This window comes from Cygnus olor, chromosome 1 (assembly GCF_009769625.2).
Source record: "Cygnus olor isolate bCygOlo1 chromosome 1, bCygOlo1.pri.v2, whole genome shotgun sequence".
Lineage (NCBI taxonomy): Eukaryota > Metazoa > Chordata > Aves > Anseriformes > Anatidae > Cygnus > Cygnus olor.
In genome coordinates, this window is record NC_049169.1 from 131,949,302 (window position 1) to 131,970,166 (window position 20,865).

The 20,865-nt window shown below is 42.8% G+C and overlaps 1 protein-coding gene across 5 annotated transcripts in view; it reads right to left on the bottom strand.

The window, feature by feature from the left end:
• The window catches only part of SHROOM2 (shroom family member 2), a 128,583-nt gene that overhangs the window by 15,387 nt on the left and 92,331 nt on the right, over positions 1-20,865 (bottom strand). For 2 of the 5 annotated variants that reach the window (XM_040533968.1, XM_040533959.1), the window contains exon 6: positions 2,723-3,481. In XM_040533968.1, coding sequence (XP_040389902.1) covers positions 2,723-3,481 — 759 coding nt within the window. Of the gene's footprint in view, positions 1-2,722; positions 3,482-4,430; positions 4,509-6,272; positions 6,334-10,654; positions 11,078-11,279; positions 11,447-20,865 lie in introns of those variants that run through there. The other 3 variants (XM_040533978.1, XM_040533993.1, XM_040533987.1) reach the window with 3 other exon arrangements.

Consider the following 20,865-nt stretch of genomic DNA (forward strand, 5'->3'; position numbering starts at 1 on the left):
TTTACTTTCCTCAAGTGCTTTGCAGACATGCTTTGGCAAACTGATCCAGCTTTCGGGGCAGGTTTTCCATCATGTTGAACACCAAACAACTCCAGCGAGCTTGGATAAGCCAGTGAGGTACAGCAGTGACGGCAATGCAGAGAGAGGCAACCACTTACTACTAATGTCCTGACAAAGCCAAAAGAACACTCCCTTAAATAAGGAATCCTCCTCTACGCACCCTTCTGCCCCAACTCCCCCGCTGCCACCAGGCTGGGATGTTTGCATTCAGGACGACTGTAATTTTCAAGAGCTTGCTCTTGTGCCTGCTGCTCAGCCCAAGCTCCCTATAAGTGTAGTTGCTCCCTTCATGCAGTTTAGTCAAAATGTTCTTGTCTGAACCATGTTAAGCCACCTCCCCACATTTTCTTTTCTTTTCTTTTTTTTTTTTAATTGAAGCCCACACCCTTCAGACCCAACTACGCTCCAAGAGGAACATATTTTTGAATCTGGGAGAAATACAAGATGTGTGGATAAGTATGTGTGGGGCAACTGGAAGAGAAGAAATTACTTGACTGCAATTCTTCACCTAAAATGTCTGGCGTCTGTTTTGGGACTCTGGGTACTTTCCTCTCAGCCTAGCATAAGATTTTCCAGGTATTTAATGCATCATAAGCTAAACTGATTTCAAGTCAGAGTAAACATAGTTCAATGCTGGGTGCTTCAGAAATTCTGTTTTTGCAACCAGCATCCTTGTGATTTTTTAAGGTTTTGCATTTGGGGAACCGTGGTGTAAAATTTAGATTTGCAGCAACTCTGCCTTTGGCTATTGAGAAGCCTCATTCCAACCACGGGCACTCCTCCACCTGAGTGTATGTTCACTGGAAATCTACCGATGCACTCTTTTCATCTTTATGATTGCTGAACAGTCTTTGGAAATAGCTGGGTTCTGCACACCACCAGTATCTCCCCGCACTACACTGACTACCTAAATTGTTGCCGGAAACCCTGCACACTACTCAGTTTATCTTGCTGATAAACAAGATACCTTTCTCAAAGAAGAGTGAACAGCTACATGCTGAAAACACTGAATATTGACTGCCTACAGCATGCAAACAGGTATGTCCGAAAGCTCATATGCAAGAAGCTAATGGCAGTACTAAGCCAATTCTAATTAATCACATATTAATATAAGTCTACCTGACGTATTTTACTCATGCGAAATAAGCACAATACAGAAGGTTCAGATGTAGAGCCTGCACGTTTTCCCACTTTGCCACGTCTGTTTTATTAAGTAATGTAATTATTAACTGAGGACAATCAACTGTGTACAAACGACTGTTTGTGCTTAAGATTTTAAAACATTAATGAAAGATATGCTGGGTAAGTGCTTTACCTTACTTTCAAAACATCATTCAGATACAGGCATGTAACTAGGCACAGCTCAGTGTGCTTTTCAACATTAAAGCTCAGTAAAAAGGAAGGGCAAATACAATTACCTTTTTCCCTGCATGCTTCGTATCTATTCACAAAGCAACACTTTACGGATGTCACCACTGCCATCTACCCTTGCAGAAAGGTGCTAGGGATCCCGTGACATATTCCACTTTTCATAACATACCATATTGCTTCTTTATCTTAAAAACACTGCAGGATGAAATTTCATTATTTCATCCTATTGTAAGAGGAGAGGCATGCTTAACAGGCAGACGGTAGGTTAAGTCTAATTCACATCCAACCCCCCCGACCTCCAAACTCACTTCCTCTCAGGGCCCCCAGCTCATTATCCAGGCAAAAATAAAACAAGAACTTCAAGAGATTTGTTAAAAAGCAAATTAAGCCACTTTCTGCTAATGAAATACCCAGAAAAAAAAAAGGGGGGGGGGGGATTTATGCTTTCCATGTCATAAGGCACCCTGGAAAACAGCATGACTGAGTCTATTCAATCATTTACACTACAGTGGAGAAAAGCAACTCCAAATACTTTTGCACAGAGAAACCTCAGCATTCATTCAGCTTGAAGCTTTTATTTTCATTCTTTAAGCATGAATTATAGTGCTGAAGGATTTATGAAAACTAATATTTCCAAGCTTCCTGGCAGAGTTTATCTTGAAGGAGAATAACCTTTTGTGATATTAGCAGCGTATGACAGTCACAGAAATCAATTAATTTCAGTTGGCTTGTCTAATCCTGAGTTCATCTAGACTGACATTCTCCTGCTGAACCTTGCTGAAATATAAATAACGCTCAGAACGCCAAATTTCATCATAAAAGGAACATGAAAACAGTTATAATTTGGCAGTACACCTCACTGTGTAAGCTTTCAAAACAGATGTTCTCACAAAGGACACAGCTTCCCTTCCTGTACCTGCTGTCTCCCTACACCGATTTGTATTCATAGACATGGCTAGAAGAAATGACAACAGAAAGAGAATCTTCTGATTTCACCCAGACGTACAATGGAAATCCAATTTGAATCCACCCTTTTGTTTTCCACTATCTACCAGCTTTAACACCTGAGAAGCCTCTCTCATTGTTAAGCATCAGCCAACTAAAAGAAACCAAAGACCAGCTGAAGGATTTTAGTAGAATTTCACAGAAGTCGTTTTAGGATATGCTGGAAAGTTCTATGCTTAATGAATCCTAAGGATGTGCTTTTAGTGTAGAAATAGAAGAGTCAACCATTAGTAGTGTCTAAGTAGGCAAAAGGGTATTAAAATAGTAAAGGAGTGATGTCTAGTACCTGGCTGGGTTCTCATCCTGTACAGACACAGGAGGTTTATCAGTGAGCTTCTGTGGTGCAAACTGAGGAGAAGGGGACCTTGACGTCTCCATGCCCGGTTTCTGAAGGTACCGATACTTGGAGGATAACACAGGTTCGGACTTAAGGTGCGTTTTTTCTTCTAAGTGCTGACAAACATTCTCCGTGGATGACGCTTGCAGGACTTCCTGTGGGTTAGCACTCTTTAGTTTTCCATTGAAAGCTGCAGGACTCTGACAGAGAGATGAGTGGCTCGTAAATACTTCCGCAGAGCTGGGGGAAGAGGACGGAAAGGGATGGCTGGGTGCTACCAGCAAAGATTCAGAAGAGGTGCCAAGTGATGGTGCAGAATTATCTGGTCGCCTGTATTTATCTCTTTTAGGTGGCGGAGGCCTCTGAGGAGCAGGTCCACGTTTCTTATTGAGAAGCGCCGGCTCTGCTCTACGATTTTCCTCTCCGGTGCCCTGGGACAGACGGGAGTGGTTCTCGTTCAAGCTCTGTGGCTCAGAGCACGTGAGATGAGGCAAACTGCAATCCTTGCTTTTCTCATTCACGTTTTCCTGAGAGTATCTGTAATCACTAGGCAGTGTCCCAGATCTCCCGCGGCTTTCGTGAGACAAAACCGTAGGCTCTCTTGCATGCAAAGGTCTGACAGATGCCTTCCACTTGTGGCCTATATTCTGGTCCAGCTGATCCCTTTTTTCCCGTGGGTTTTCTCTTAGGGCCCCAATATCAGCTTGCCTAGGGAGAAGAAAACATCATTAGCATGCTGCTGCTGCTGTATTTCCTCCTATATGAGGCCACAGATGATCTACGAAGCTCGAATACTGAGAACACATCAAACATTTAACACCAGCTCCTGCAGTTCACAGTAACTATACGGCACAAAAACATTCTCTCATGTATATGCACGCGCTGCGTGCCTAATCTAATGTGATGAGTCAAAGCATAATGTCACGCTAAATTAGGGTACGTGGAGTCACTGGATGCGACAACCTTGAGTTAACCTGAGGCGCTGCAGTGTACATGGCACATCTCAGCACACAGCAAAGCCGAAGTGCTGATGTATGTGGCATGGCCACAAGTGTAAGTGTTTTTCTTCTATTTCTACACTAAAATCTAATTCCACTTCTGTTTCAGAGTCACCAGTGAAGTGCAGAAAGCAGGTTCCTTTTGTATATGCAAAATTAATACTTCAGCGTCATTTTAAATGAGAATTCAAGTGTGAATTTTAATTATGAATTTTGGTGGTTGAATTTTTAGATACGTGTAACTGATGAAAAATGAAGCAAATGCAAATAAAATTTTGAATTTTGAAAATTTTGAAATGCTGAAGCTAAAAAAAACGGAAAAGGGAAAATGAAGGTCTCTGAAGAAACTAAAACAAAAACAAAACAAACAGGAAAGGAAATTTAGAAAGTGTATTATTTTCCATTCAGGCTTACTTTACTTACTTACTTACTTGAACTTCTTTTGTCCTGTCAGCATAAATGACAAACAATGGCCAGAAAGGTCTTATCCTACGCAAAAATATTTTTGGTTTTATTCCAACCGTGACCTCTCTGTTTGTGTAGTCAGGAAACAGGTTTTCGCAGCTCCAGGCCTGTGCTTTGCCACAAGAAATGTAGTTTGTTTGTGCTCACCAGATAAAGACAGATTGGGAAGAAAGACAAGACAGAAAAAAAAGTACCTCTGGAGCCCTGAAAGGAGCCAGGTTTGCTCTCTGCTTAAAGGAGGTTGGAGAGACACTGTGAGCTTAGAAAAGAAGCTGCAACACAAAAGTAAAAGGCTTCAGAGAATTACTAGTATCACTTGTGCTACTGACAGCTCTGGTCTCTGCATTGTGAAATAACAACCCTTTACACGTGCACTGCCCAGGCTTTCGTTCAAGGGGACTGTGAAAGAGTCACCTTTCCCAGCTTATTTCTTTAGTAAGGTTAATAAGAATTTTCAACATAAACAGGTTACTAAGCTTACTGCACCACTTTTGAAAACAGGTCTGTAGGTGCTTGACATCAGAATGAATGAAAACTAATTTGAAACAAAAGCACATAATATAACTAATAGGTTAAGTCCACTATAAATTCAAGAAAACTCTTCTTTGGAGAATTAAACACTGTATTACTATTTAAATTAATTAAAAAAAATCTTTAAAATGAAGTTTGGAAGACAACTAATTAAAAGTTCTGTTTTCTCATGTGTACGATCCAATTACATTCAAAATTATTATTTTTTTAGTGCTTGGATCTGTGACATTTTACCACTTATGGAAAACAGTTCTTTAAAAAAATCAGGACATTTCCATTAAGCTGCCTGATGTACAGGATTTTTAAAAATCATAATTCACACTGATTTTTACATTTCAGTACTAAAATAGCACTGTACTTCTAAGAGAGATGGCTTTTTCACAATTTAATTCCCAAACAGTCCCTCACGCAATTTATCTCTCATCTGGCGTTAAATTTTTAAATTCAATTTTAACATGTACATTTTCTATTTAATATGAATGAGGGGCTGAACATCGTTTAAAGTCAGATCTCTTCATCTTGCTCGTAGCTAAGTGCAGCCGGTTCAGAAAACTTCGAGCAGTCTGACAAATTCTGAGTCAATTCTATTTTATGAAAACAGTACTTCTTGACTCTCATTTTTAATATTAGACCGAGGACAGTTTTGTTAAATAAAATGATTTAAGGCCAGAGAGACCAAGGCCCAAGCTTGGCACTGCGACTCGGATTTGGTTATGTGGCATCTCTCGAGTCAGCTGGTTTGCCCTGGGGAGTTCGATGTAAGCAGAACTGGGCCTGTAAATAGTTCCACTAATTTTAATGGAAATATTTACCAAGTGAAGGCTTCAGGCCTTAAGTATGAAGTGCCGTGTTTAAATCAGCTTTTTTCCTCGTCTTGATAACCCATGCACGGTACAGTTTTCTTCTAGTTAAGCCGTGCCAAAAAATTTCATGCCTCCCTATTCATCTTCACAGCCATAAGCCGTAACATAAGGCGGTGCAAGAGCTGCACTTAGGTGCGCGGAGAAATCCAGGGCACGGCACAAAACGTCGCAGAGACAAATGACATGCACTACCTCAGCCAGTTTGCAAAGTAGGTACTGAACTCAGCATGCATATCAGAAGTGGGTGTGCTGGTGGAAGCAAACAGGACAGAGTACGCCACCCATCTGCTGTGTTTACATATCCAAAGCATGTAACAAAATTTGCTTACTATTACCCTGGCTCAGAAGCAATGAATGCTTTGGTAGTCCCGTCACCTCACAAAACAGAGGACCAGGAAATAAGCAGTCACAGCACAGATGAATTTAGAGACGCTACCTTTGCAAACATGGAGATAAAACCAGTGGTTGCATACGTGCTTTCAGACAGTTTCCACAAAACTAATCAAACGTTATGCAGTGCCACAGAAAATGGGTCTTGGAAAAGGTGGCCACATTCAACGCTGAGGCTAGTTGGCATTCAGTGTGGGTGGATCCTCATGCAAAACATGCTTATCACCTTATTTTGGAGGGATTTGAGCTTACTGTTCAGAAAGGAGGAAAATAAAGCAAGCTTCAAGCCCCAGGAGGACACAGTGGCAAGAACCTGCAAAGGTGTTACATTATTATCAATACTATGAAGTCCACTGAGCTACTCAGGATCTGTCTGTGCTTCAGGTAACCATGTGCCCAACAGACAGCCAGTTCAGAAGTGAGGCCTGTGGAATTATTTAATTATTAATAGAATTATTTAAGGATAATGTACCACTGAAACGAGCTCATCCATAAGCAAACATCACAAAGCAAGAGACACAGCGAGAACACGACTATCGTCTTAATTACTGCTTTCATTCCAGGTAAGAAAATGGTCATCATCAAAAACTTTAGGGTATCTCCGAACCCAGAGCTCCCCCATCACCACCCCCATGGCAGAACGCCGTAATCCCAAGGGCAAGAGCCCCCCTCCTCGGGTGGGGAAGGCCCCCAGCAAAATCCCCGTCCTGGGCATGCTGAGTATTGGGCTGCTCGCACCGTGCACTTCTCCTGAAGTGCAGGAGGAGCGTAATCAGCAATTCATGCTGCTGATACGCTGTGTTATTTGGGAAGAGTGAGTCTTGTACTGGGGTCTGGCATCAGCCTATCCTACTGCACCTGCCCTTGGTACTGAAGGCACGTAAGGGCGCCAGGCAAGTAAGTACGGAAGCCTTCATATATAAATCGGGGCGGGGGGTGCACACCAACAGCAATGCTTCCAACCGAGAAAAGAGAAGGAATCGCCTCATCATGAAACCCAGTCCTCCCCATTTCCAAGGAGCTCTTGTTTAAAACAGGGCTCGGCCTTGCTAGGGGAGGACGTGGCCACCGGCGGGGTGAGCCCCGCACGGTTCCCCTCGCGGCTGCAGGTGCTCGGCACAATGCAGAGCTCGCCACCGCGGCGGTGGAAACGTGCGTCAAAATACATAATGGCAGGAGGTGCTGTCTACCCAGAAGGAAAAGCACATCCCCCAGGTCCCTTCCTGCTCTGCCAGCTCAGGGCATACACGCTGAGTGCTGAAACATAAAGGCCAAGGAAATGATAAAAACAGGGAAATGAAGCAAACTCTGCAGTCCTGACACCCCCCAGTAATAAGACAACAATAACATCATAGAAAATACACATACGCACACAGTGGAGACAAGGAGCAATTACCAAAATGAATCATCTATAGATACCTATCAGAAGGGCAACATTTCTGATTGCCATAAAAAACAACCCCAAACCACTTCCTTCTTTTGTCCCATCCTCGGGATTTGACTAAATCTGGACATAAAGGTGGAACGATCTGGCTGAACGTCCTATCTCAGCAAAGGAAAAGCACTCTGGTTAATTCGGTATGTCTGATTTTCAGCTGTCTTTACAGTTTATCTGAGAACGCTTCAGGCCAAGCCAAACAGTGCCACGAGATGCTCCAACTTTAAAACCCCGGACTAGATAACCTTGGCAGAACTGCGTTAGCTAACGTTATAAAAGCGCATTGTTTGTTAGAGAACTCACCTGCACGCTAAAGTTTAACCATAAAACCTAAGTACAGTTATGTAAGCAACTGTGTACTCCAGCAACTTACTGGCACAAGAAAGCAAATGCAGTGGCTGTTTCTGATTTAGTTTAAATTCCTCGTAGGACTCTACAAGCTATGCTGGAAAAAGGCCTTCATACCTGAGTAGGAATCCTCCCTAAGAGTCCTCATCCTACAACAACAACCCCTCATTCCCAAGGCCACAGTTCTGCGGTCTCTTTAAGCTGACCTCAATGCAGATATTTTGCCTAAAGAGGCAGTCTCCTCCTTAGTCAGCTCCAATTTTGTCTCCCTGCTCTCTTCACTGCACTCGCAGTAGCAATTGTACAGCCCCACAGAAAACTGGATCAAGGAACTGACCTGGCTCAAACCAGATAATTATGTGGCTTACAGCAATTGTGAAACGCAGCCTTGGCTCATGCCAAAACGCTGTTTATAGGCAGGGCCCTTGCCGACATGCTACTTTTTCAGCTGTGAACTTTATGCGCTCAAACTGTGCTTCCATTGTGTATTTGCGTAGCACTTTGCACAGTGGGATCCAAGAGCACTTGTGCAATAGCCCGCAAATAAAGAGCAGTTTCTTCTACCCAGCGTAGTGCTGCTCGAGACCGTGACAGGACACGACCAAGTTGGAACGGGACGCACAGGGTGAGATTCTGTGAAATTCAGGAAGCAGTCAGAGGTCTGCTTGTGAGTCAGACATCTAATGGCACATTTCAGTCTGTACTGATACAATCAGCGCACTCTAAGAGATTCACATCATACTAAAGTGGTCTCTACAAGCAAATCACACACGGGTTTCACCATTTGGGGGATAAATTTAGATACTCCAACACAGGCCAGTGGGATACACTGGGCCATCTCAGGTCTCGCTAGACACCTGTGCTGTGCCAGCTGAATCGAGTCCAGTATTTCTATGGATCATACCTGTCACTGGCACTTCACTCACATGCAGACATCTGTTAGGTATCTAAATCCTCCTCTGAGTCCCAAATACTTTTTCTTTTAGAGGCTCCAGCACCCCAAAGGTTCTGACACCCTCAAATCGGTTTTACTGTAACAGTGGCAAGGAGGCACTGACACCACAACACCACAGTCTGGGCACGCAATACAAGGGCAATTTTTACTGGCGGTCCATTTTTCTGACGAGCACTGTATCTGCTGTCACTACTGACTCGGTAGAACATGCAGTATTTACTACACAGTAGATAAGAAACATATTCCAGAGATGCCTCATCACACCTTGGAGTACAAAATTGCACAGAAATGTTTGTAGACAAATTCACAGAACAGAGGATCCTCTGGAAGACACGTGATTTATTCATCACGATGACTGTGCCACAATGGTCACCCCTGGAAGAGGTGGAGCGCAGAAGTCACTACGCAGAAGTAGAGCTGTTCACTGCCTTGGTCTGATGAAGGCAACTACCATTCCAGAAGCACTGCTGATGCCCAAGGTCTTAGAACTTAAGTATGTCTTAAGATGAAAAGAATAATGAAAATAATGAATGCTGCACGCTCTCTCTGTCAAAAAGATGCCATGATATACTCTGGAAGACAACAGAAGGTCCAAAACCAGCAAGGCATTTCACAAAGTGTATCCCACAGCACATCGCTGTTACACTACAACCTACTTATCACGATGTGAGTCTTGGTTTTCCAATTCCTTTTTACAATGCCTGCTAACATCACCTGCATCTGGTGGTAGCTATCCGTTTAGTCACACTAAATATTGCTTAGCTGTTGCACCCAATGTGATAGAACAAAATGTCAGTCTAGCTTAACAACCCCTCCATAATCACCTGGCTTTATCACGGAAAGAAATACGATAACAGGCACTGCCTGTCAGCCTGCCTATCCTACCAGATCTTCCCTTGTGTCCCGCCTGCATGGCAACACACACAACAATGGATTTTCATTGTATGTTCTCTTACTAAAAGCATTACCTCTCTCCCCAGGAGAATCGGAACTAAATGTAACAGACCCACTCTAATCCTGCATCCAGTAAGCGAAGATATGATGTTGATGGATAAAATGTAGGCCAGTCAGTCACAGGTAACAGCACAATGCATTGGTCCACAGTAAAAAAGAAAAATCAAATCTGATTAAAATTAACTATCTTGCAGCATAGGAGTCTTTCTTGGGGGAAAGGGTGGAGGAAGAGATGTTGCTCTTTCCTTAGTTCAGAAAATAGAAGCCCCTCCTCCATTTTACTGCACATCAAAAATCAATGATAAAAAAAAATGTTTTTATGGCTGTTTTCTTACTTGCTTTACCTACTGCATGCCTGCCCTAGTGCACAGCAGATTGCCTGCATGGATTTAAAATGACTTCTGCTCACTTGAGCAAGCCAGTTAATATGTTCTGTACTTACACACTGAATTCAATCATCAGAATATCCCAACAGTGTAACAAGACCCATCATATTACATAAATGGCAACCACTGCAGAGACAAAAGGCAGTATTTTCAAACAGTGCTAACAAGGAAATCACTTTCATGTTAAAAAAAAATCTAAAAGAAAAATGATTTTTGTTAATTTATTCAAAAAAGCTACATTCCAGTTGCCATTCCTACGATTTTTTTTAACCTCTAGACTTTTTTTTTGTGACATGCTGTTGCTGTTTTCTTGTTGCTATTACCACTGAAAACAGCTGCTTGCAGCTGAACAAAAATTCAGTAACAGATCAGAAGCTATGAAATGAAACACTTTGTGAATAACAGCTAGGTCACCTGGGTTTCTCGGGCAGGCAGCAAAACGAACACACAGCTCACCTCCGAAGACAAAAAATCCCCCAGCAGTTATTTAAATTAATTAGCATGCATATGCACATATTTCAATAGCCATCTTTTCTCCCCGAGCTGCACTCACCCCTTGCTTCCAATAGTCACATCCAATTCTCTTACGCTCCCAGCCACTATCTCCTGCTGCTGTGGAAAGGTCTTCGTGCGAGCCTGCACTCACAGCGACACGCTTGCCAGGAAAACGACAAGATGAAAAGCTCTCGCACCACCCCTCGCCGAGAGGAACCCCGAGCCTGGCACCCCAGCCAGCACGACGGCACTGCAGCCCTCGGTCCAGAAAACAAACGTTTCTGAACGGCGCTGCCTTCTCATTCCAGCGTGCATTATGCCAACTGTGAAAACAAAAGCTGCTAAAAACAGCGCGTGTGTGCGAACACATGCACACAGAGCATCTTAGCTGGAATCAGCTCACGTTTTCCCCCTGTTCTCCTAAACATCAGCGAATACAGCAGGCGTTTCTACTAAGCAAAATACAATCCTGTACCCAGCACTGCATCGCTCCTAATTTGTTACTGTAGCTTCTGCTGATAGGGACAGAAGACAGCGTGTACTCAAAGACCTGGAGAACAAAAGAAATACTGTATGAATACATACTGCAATCTTCCGTCCAGAACTGACGGAAAGAGATAATAAAGGCTCGTGCATCTCGCCGTTTCTCTAACACTCTAGCACTAAACATAGGACAGTCTTACCAGGATTTACAGATGTTTATCCATAGTCACTGGATACGTGAGCTTTGCATCCTTGCAAATGTGCCAGCCAGTTTGAAAGCCTTACAGAACTGAATCCGTCTCAACCTCTGCGTCTCATTTACTGTAACACAGAGGATTTTCAAAGCCATGCCTCACAACAGCTGGCTTGTTTTTGCCTGCTTCCTATGATTGACAAGTTCATACAGGCTCCGTCAACTTTAACCTTGATAAGTGAAGGCTTGGTCTGTATTGTATGTTACATCATCAGAAACTTCTGACCTCAGGGAAAAGATCTCAGAGACTTCAAAGCTTTTCCCTTCCCCCGCACCCACCCCGTGGTTTTGGTTAGAAAAGAAAAAAAAAAAAAAGGATTTCTAAAAGTCCTTTAATTTTTTAAGGGTTTTTCATCTCATTTGTGAAAATCATTATCTGCACTTCAGCAACAACAGTTCCACAAATCTTAAATATTTAAAGCGATTTTAAAAGATCATTGTGTTACCAGGCTCCTTTCTGAACAAGATTCAAATCACCAAGTCTTTAATTTTAGAAGAGAGTCTTCATCAACAGCCCTCCAGCTTGAATTTTTTTGCATGCGTTGTGTGTACAGGCGCTCTTCTAGCAGGAGGTTCTGCAGGGAAAGAACTGAATGCTTTCATGCTACACCAGCGTATTACCACCCCCACGCTCCCTCTGTAGAAAAAAAATGCACCACGGCCTGCATCAAAGCAAAGCTGGAGTTCCTTTCAATTTTTCTGCAAGAACACTTTAAAGACTTAGTAGAGGAACTGCAGATAAGGCTTTAATATGAATTATAAGCTCATTTCAAAAGATGACCTTAAAGAGAGGAAAACGTGACTTAAACTGTACATAAACAGTGGTTTGGTATTATGATACTACACTGATACCTAGTTAATCCACTCCCCTATTTTTTTTGTCTCCCAAAGCTGTCAATTTGACTTCAATATATATAGAAAGACTTCAAGAAAAGTCATTCTACCTTTACTGTTTACATAAAGCAAGGCAAGTGGTTAACAGCTTGTAACAAGTCTGCGTGTCCCCTACAGAGAAATGGAAGTTCCAGTTACCGCTTTATTTTTTAGCACAAAACTTTACTCAAATTTACTGGCATAAACAGTCTTATGCATGATAGCAAATCATAATCCACGTTGCCTAAGGGCTTCTAGTAGAAGGCAAACATTTCACAGGGTAGCTTTTACTACAAGGACAGTAAGTCATGCCATATGTTCAGAGCATAGGAACTGCTGCACCGAAGAGACAAATCAGTCACCTATTTCCAAAAATGTTTTCCAACAAGTTATTTAGGGGAAAATAGAATCTGTAATATATCAGCGTATGATGCTTTTATGGATATAACCACTAGAGACGACCTTACGTTATCTCTAATCTCCCTACTCAACTTTTATCATTGAAATAGCCACAAGAAGATAGCTGAGTATCAAGCGATGCAACTAAAACGTAGTCTTTAGATAGTCTTCATTCTAATCCTCTTTCCAGGGAAAGCAGTAAAACCACACCAGAACAGCAACAAAAAAGAACAAAAGCTTACAAATTGAACTGTCTCTCTTTCCACTTTCTCATGTGCCATTCCTGTCGATTGCACCCAGTTTTAATACCTTCAGAATCACACCTAGGGCTTCTCTCGGCTTCTAACATTTGCTAACACTCACCGTTGCGGGTGGGGGAAGGAAGTTTTCCTAAGCAGAAACTATGCTCCAACACTTCCTTTTTCAGGCCACCGTGTCCTTGCATACCCCTAGCTGTCACTGCATGCACAGTGCAGAACAGATGTGCCAACGGCAATTAAATAAAAGGAACTTCGCTCAGTAATAAGAAGCTGGAAGCAGAAAAAAGGGGTTATGTGAAGTGGGGTGGCTACCGCCAAGCTAACAGAGAGGAATGCAGAATTCACCCAACAAAAAGGTAGAGGGGAAAAACACGCTTTTAGAGGTGTGGGGAAGAGGCCTTTGGATGGGGGAGAAACAGGGCTACGTTTCTGTATTGCAGAGGCAAGCGCAGGCTTTGGAGACAGTCCAGCACCCATTTAATGAGATCCAGCAGCTGCTGGTGAGTCAGAGCGGAGCATCACAAGGCCTTGCAGGACACGCACCTGACAGTCGCTGGGCTTGTCACTTGCTAGGAGAATTAAGAATGGGGGGGCAATGGGAGTAGTCTGTAAGGTTTGTCTGAATTGCAGGACTGACCCATTGTGTAACATGGGAAGACAGGATGGATGGATGGATCTTCTGGGGGAGCGTGCGAGAGTCGAGAGGAACCAAGAGGTAACAGTGGTAGAAGGCATCTTCATTAGCACTCATTTAGCCACAACCAATTCTAGACCACAAAATAATGCACCTGGGATGCTCTTGAAGAGCCACAGACCTTTTAGCTGAAGCAGCTCTGAAAGTTTAAAAGCGGACAACAGAAGGCAAAAAAGAGTACAGTGGGACAATTTAACATGCAACTCCTGACTTGATCCTGAGGTATGAAAAGAATCTGGTTCAAAACATTGCCACTGAGGAGCTACCCTGTGCCAGTGGCCATATGTATTTAGATTAATCATTCTTGAAAGAGCAAGAACCCACACTGTGGTATTTAATTTTGAAAAGGGCATCTACATACTGGAGAGGAATATTTTTTAAAAGAACATTACACCAGATGGTGTAATGCTAAGAGATAACACGTGACTGAAGATACAATATGTGAAACTTAGAGCAAATACACAATACCTACCAACAAAGCAGAAGACCACCCTTTTTTCTCCCCTCTCTTTCCTTCTTCCCTTTGAAAGGCTGGATTAAATAGTAATTAAAATGGTATCCACCAGAGAATTGAAGCCTCACCCAAATGAGGAAAATTCAGAACCACTCTAGCAAAACATTGATAAATACACGACTGAGGTAAAACTTCTTAAAGGCTTTAGGGAGGGGGAAAAAAAAAAAAGCTTCTTCAAACATACCATCAACCAGACAGATTATAGGGAAAAAGAACAATAGTAAAAGTACTAAGGAAATAAGGCATGAGATAAAGTCTACTTGACTCCCTTCACATTTGTGAGAGCAAAGAACAGCCCATGTAGGAATTATTTTCAACTAACTGGCGAGGAAGGTACCAAAGGATGAGGTCCACAATTCATTGGGTAGCCAAGAGTTACCAGGTCTAGATGAAAATCACCTTACACTCACATAGGAAATTGTTGAAATAGTAGCTGTGATGCACAACTATCCATTTGTACAGTACCTGGACAACTGTTTGAGCAAAGTGACACATGCAGTGTTTGGGGAAGGAAGATGTGAGGCTACTATGGAGAGTAAGAGGAAGAGAGCAAGAGTAAAAATATATATATTCATCATGAATCCGGAGAACTTCAGATCTGTAAATTTAATATTTAAATTAAGCAAACAAGTAGAAATTGTATAAAGAGATTCAGTAGATGCACAAACTGGCATGTTAAAACAACTACTACTCATGTGGGCTCATGCAGAAAAGCCGTGCCTCAAATGCATTACTCTTCTTAGAAGGGTCACTACATATGTGGACAACAGAGACCTGGACGACAGAGACTATTCTGAGTTTTAAAAGATTCTCAAAAAAACCCCACAACTATCTCCAGAAGCGCCTGCAACTGTAACTGCCATCAGACAAAGTCCTCTCTTTCATCATCACATGACAGACAGCAGTGCTTCCCGTACCTAGGTGATTTACAAAAGGGGTGAAAAAGAAGGCGGCAACAGCTCTTGGTGAGAGGACTTCCTATCACTGAGTGAACGGGTCACAAAACAACAGATGAAATTCAGACTTAATAAACGTAAAGTAACCCACAGGACAGCTTTTCATATACCTCAACAAAATATATAACATATACAATAATGTATAACTGAAATTCCTGCTATGCAGGAATGAATATCTGGTTTTCACAGACCATTCTATGAAAATATCTCAAGCAACAGCCAAAAAAAAAAAAAAAAAAAAAAAAAAAGAAAAAAGCAAGAAAAAAGGTTAATCATAGAATCGCAGAATGGTTTGGGTTGGAAGGAACCTTAAAGACCATCTGTGGTGGTTTTTACCCAGCTGGGCAGCTGAACTCCACCACAACCACTCTCTCACTCCCCCTCCTCAAGGGAAAGGGGTAGAAAATATAATGAAAAGGGCTCAGGGGTTGAGATAATGATGGGGAGATCACTCAGCAATTATTGTCATGGGCAACACAGATTCAAGCATAGGAACATTAAAAAAAAATCTGTCTATCACTAGTGGACTACAACAGCAAGAAACTAAAAGCAACCCCAGATCACGTTGCCCCCATCTACCTTCTTCCACCTCCTCTCCCTGAGCAGCACAGGGGAATGGGGGCTGTGGTCAGTCCCTGACGCTTCTTCGCCGCCGCTCCTTCACGGTCCCTCTCTGCCCCTGCTCCACGTGGGGTCCCTCCCACGGGATGCCGTCCTGCCCGAACTGAGCCTGCGGGGGCTGCCCACAGGCAGCAGCTCTTCAAGAACTGCTCCCACATGGCTCCGTACCACGGGGTCCATCCGCCAGGAGCAAACTGCTCCAGCACTGGTCCCCTTTGCCACGTAAACCCAAGACACCACCTAATTCCAAACCACTGCCATGGCTAGGGAATACCTTCCCACCAGACCAGCTTGCTCAAAGCCCCATCCAACCCGGCCTTAAACACTTGTAGGGATGGGGCATCCACAGCTTCTCTGGGCAACTTGGTCCTGTGCCTCACCACCCTTGTAATAAACAGATTCTTCCTAATATCTAATCTAAATCTCCACTCTTTTAGTTTAAAAGCATGTCCCTTTGTCCTATCCCTACACTCCCTGACAAAGAATCACTCTTCAGCTTTCTTGCAGACCCCCTTTAGGTACTGGAAGGCCACTGTAAGGTCTCCCCAGAGCCTTCTCTTTTCCAGGCCGAACAACCCCAGCTCTCCTGTCTTTGCAGGAGAGGTGCTCCAGCCCTTTGATCATCCTCATGGCCCTCCTCTGGACCTATTCTAATACATCCATGTCCTTCTTGTGTTGGGGGCCCCAGAGCTGAATGCAGTGCTCCATGTGGAGTCTCACGAGAGCAGAGCAGAGGGGGAGAATCACCTCCCTCACCCTGCTGCCCCTGCTTCCGATGCAGCCCAGGATACGGTTGGCTTTCTGGGCTGCAAGTGAACACTGATGGCATGTGTTGAGTTTTTCATCCACCAGTACCCTCAAGTCCTTCTCCACAGGGCTTCTATCTATCCACTCATTGCCCAGTCTGTATTCACGTTTGTGATTGTCCCAGCCCAGGTGCGAGACCTTGCAATTGGCCTTGTTGAACATCATGAGGTTTGCACAGGCCCACCTCTTAAGCTTATCAAGGTCCCTCTGGATGGCATCCCTCCAGCATGTCAACCACACCATGCAGCTTGGTGTCATCCACGACAAGGAAACATTACAGACACAGACACAGACACAGATTTCTAGGTTGGAAGAGACCTCAAGATCATCGAGTCCAACCTCCGACCTAACACTAAGTACTCCACTAAACCATATCACTAAGCTCTACATCTAAACGTCTTTTAAAGACCTCCAGGGATGGTGACTCCACCACCTCCCTGGGCAGCCCGTTCCAATGCTTAATAACCCTTTCGGTAAAGAAGTTCTTCCTAACATCCAACCTAAAACTCCCCTGTCGCAACTTTCGCCCATTCCCCCTCGTCCTGTCACCAGGCACATGGGAGAATAGACCAACCCCCACCTCGCTACAGCCTCCTTTAAGGTAACTGTAGAGAGCGATAAGGTCGCCCCTGAGCCTCCTCTTCTCCAGGCTGAACAAGCCCAGCTCCCTCAGCCGCTCCTCGTAAGACTTGTTCTCCAGACCCCTCACCAGCTTGGTCGCCCTTCTCTGGACTCGCTCGAGCGCATCCATGTCCTTCCTGTAGCGAGGGGCCCAAAACTGAACACAGTACTCAAGGTGCGGCCTCACCAGAGCCGAGTACAGGGGGACAATCACTTCCCTAGACCTGCTGGCCACACTGCTTCTTATGCAGGCCAGGATGCTGTTGGCCTTCTTGGCCACCTGAGCACACTGCTGGCTCATATTCAGCCGACTATCAACCAATACTCCCAGGTCCTTCTCGGCCAGGCAGCTTTCCAGCCACTCATCTCCCAGCCTGTAGCTCTGCTTGGGGTTGTTGCGCCCCAGGTGCAGGACCCGGCACTTGGCCTTGTTGAACTTCATACAGTTCATACAGTTACGTTACCTTATGAATTCATAGTGCACCCTGAAGTCGTTGCAGTTCTCCCACTGCTCCAAAAGCAACACAGGAGATAGTGGAAAGACACAAAGAGGGCAATAAAGACGGGAAAAATCATGCATTAACCCTCTCAGAGGAACTGCCCCATCCTGCAAAAGAGATGCTTTTTCTCACATCATCACAAATCTATAGACGGATGTCAAAAGTCAATGTGAGTCCAAAATCACTTAGATTTTTCTGAAAAAAATAAATACACATACACACACACACACATATATATATATATATATCAAGGGCTGTTAACGACAAATATTTAGGATTGCACCTCTTAGACGCAGATAACCAGAGGCTGGGCAAGGATACCTGGAAGCATGGCTCTGTGTTAGCCTTGTTTTTATTTCCTCTGAGCATCTGCTACTCCTCAGTTAGACAAAGGAAACCTGACTGGGAAGACGTTTGGCCTGGCCTAGCACGACTGTTTTTTAAAAATCAGCTTCTTTCATATACAAGGGATTCTAGGTTACAGTATCTCACAGTGTGATAGTTATTCAGCTATTATTAGTCAGTCAAATACACTAATATACTGGAAGGACATAGTGGTTCGTGGCAATAAACCTTGTAATAATGACAAGTATTTACAGATATCTAAGAAAATGAAAGGCTTGGGACTTCTAACACATAAACACACGCTGATGGCCTTACTCTCCTTTGTTCTTTATATGAATGGGAAGAGCTACAGAAGTGTTTTTTCAGCTTCAGACTGGGAAAATACATACTTTAAAACGGCCCAAGATTGCACTGGATCATCCATTACACAGTATCATACACATGATGACATCAGTGGCAAAAAGGTGGTCTGCCAGATGCATTAACAATCTGCATCTTACTGATAAAGAGCTGCAAGTGTAAATAGAAAGGGCGTCAGCAGCTCATGTTCTTAAAATCTTTGTTAATAGCTAAGAACCCAGGAGGAGGATAAGCACGCTAGCTCTCCTGCACTGCCTCCAGATGACGACAGAGAGCTGCACGCAAGCTGCTGGTAGGGGAAAGCTGTTCTGGCTGAGTGAAAAGCACGTCTTCTCATTTTAACTCAACCTCCCTCAAAAACGAGCACTTAAAGGTTTAAGTCCTTATTATGGCAGTCCTTATTATAGTTAAATTGATTTTAAAAAGAGGACACTTCACAAGCTCTTGAATAAAATGAGTATGTGGAAATTGCTATTACACTGAACATTAGATCGAAAAGTAATCTCGTGCATATCTTTTTTTTTTCCTGCAAAATACTACATGTTAGGTAATTCCATACTCGGCAAACTGGTAAGGAAGATTTCTTTTCTTATCAGAATGAAAAATATTACATATTTATGTGGAAAATATCAACAACTGTAGGTGACATTTAAAGCAGAGAATTTTGACTTTTTTCTCACTGTAACATACTGAAGCTTGTTAATACATGCACAAAATGTTTGCCAGTCATTTTGCACTGATTTATAAGGAAGCAGTTGCCCAATATCAAAACATTTCTTCCTCAAAAGGAAAAGGGAGGAGAGTGAAAACATTTTGCTTATAACCTCTGTTGATGTCCTGATAAGCCCTACAATGACTGAGATGCATCCATCCTGCAATAGTCATCCAGTAAAAACATCTCAATTTGATTCTAGCAGTGTATACACAGTAAATACAGATTTAAAACTTACATTCATTATTTGACACAATGGCTGCAAGTAGAGTTCTGCTCCTATTTAAGCAAATGGCCCTTTTGCTATAAAGAACACCCGCTTCAGGTCTTTTCTTGCATTTCAATACCTGAAGTACCTGCTTAAGCAGCTACTACCATTGCATATTGCTACTTTTTTGACAGCAGAGTAAAACAAACATATTATAAAACTTAAAATTACTGGAGTTATAAAAAACTGGGTAGTTCCTAAGAACATTTCCAGTGTCTAAATTACACCATTTTTCACTGTAAACATGAAATCACACAAGAACTAGATTTGTCCAAATGTGTCATGTTGTTTTTCTCCTGCTAGGTAGCCCTTATAGCTATGTAGCCCCTACCCTTACAATGCACACAAAACAGAACAAGCTCAGAGAAATAATGATCAAAACATGCATGCATATACATATGTATATGCTTCATATATTTATAAAGACATATATATGAAGTATCACCCCTTTGTAAATTCTTTTCCATCTGATTCGATTCAGAAAACATAACATTATTCACATTCCTGCGTTGCTGGAGATCGTTCCTCTTCCTTGCATAGTAATTCACTTATGTACTGCCTGGTCACTGTGGAGGCTAGATATTCACTAACTCTTGGAAAATCAGATCCCTTACGAAGCACCTGGTACTGAACTCAGAAACCTCTCTGTCAGCTCCTGTTTCTTAACAGTGTCTTTGTCAAAGATTTTAGTCTTGCTTTCTTAAAATATTAAACTTGGGCACTTAGTCTACTTAGGCATCGAGAAATGGCTTTTAGTCTGTTTCTGTGTGGTGAAGGTTGTTCCTCTGCCTTCAAGAGCTTAGGTAGGAACAACTGCTAAGGCATTCAAGGTCAAAAAGAAACTTCTTATAGCATTTAATTAGAGTTGAGTCATGCTGTGGTCCTGTACTTGACATGTACATGGTCCTTTATTTGACACTTATTAAATGTTGAAAGATTTTCTGTGAACTGTGATCTCACAAGTCCTTTTCAGTTTCCGAAATTATCTAATTTTTATAGACACTGCAGAAACATTTTAGAGGGATACAAGTCAAACACTCTTAGCAAGTAAGTAAAAGCAATGACTGTGAACACGTCTAGTAGGTGGGAGTCTTAAGAATTAGATCATAAAGCACTAGTCCTTTGATGCAGACTTTTTACATGTGCTGTCTGATCCTGCAAGAAGCTGCAGACTACAGGCCAGATTGCACACTTCCATCTTTAAATTTTGAAGGACTATGTCAGAAATTGTGGAGATTTCTAGAAGGAAGTCAATTGTATAACCAGCTTATGCCATTAGACAAATACAGAGAGGGAGGCCTGCTTAAAGAAGGACAAACTTTACATGTCAGAAGCTAAACTTTGGTAACTCGTTTGCAATAGAATACAATAGCATTGTTAAAAATAAAAAAGCACCAACCTTCTTTCACAGATCAGCAGAGTCATGTAACGCTTTTAAAGCAGTCCTAAAGTTAAGAGCATACTTAGAATCGCATCAAGCCACAGTATGAAAATGTTCAGCTAATGTCAGATGACTACACACCTGGGAGGTTATAACAAGAGTGGTTTGCTTCTAGCTTGAGAGCTAGTAATGGCTACTATGGACCACTGCTTTGTGTTCCTA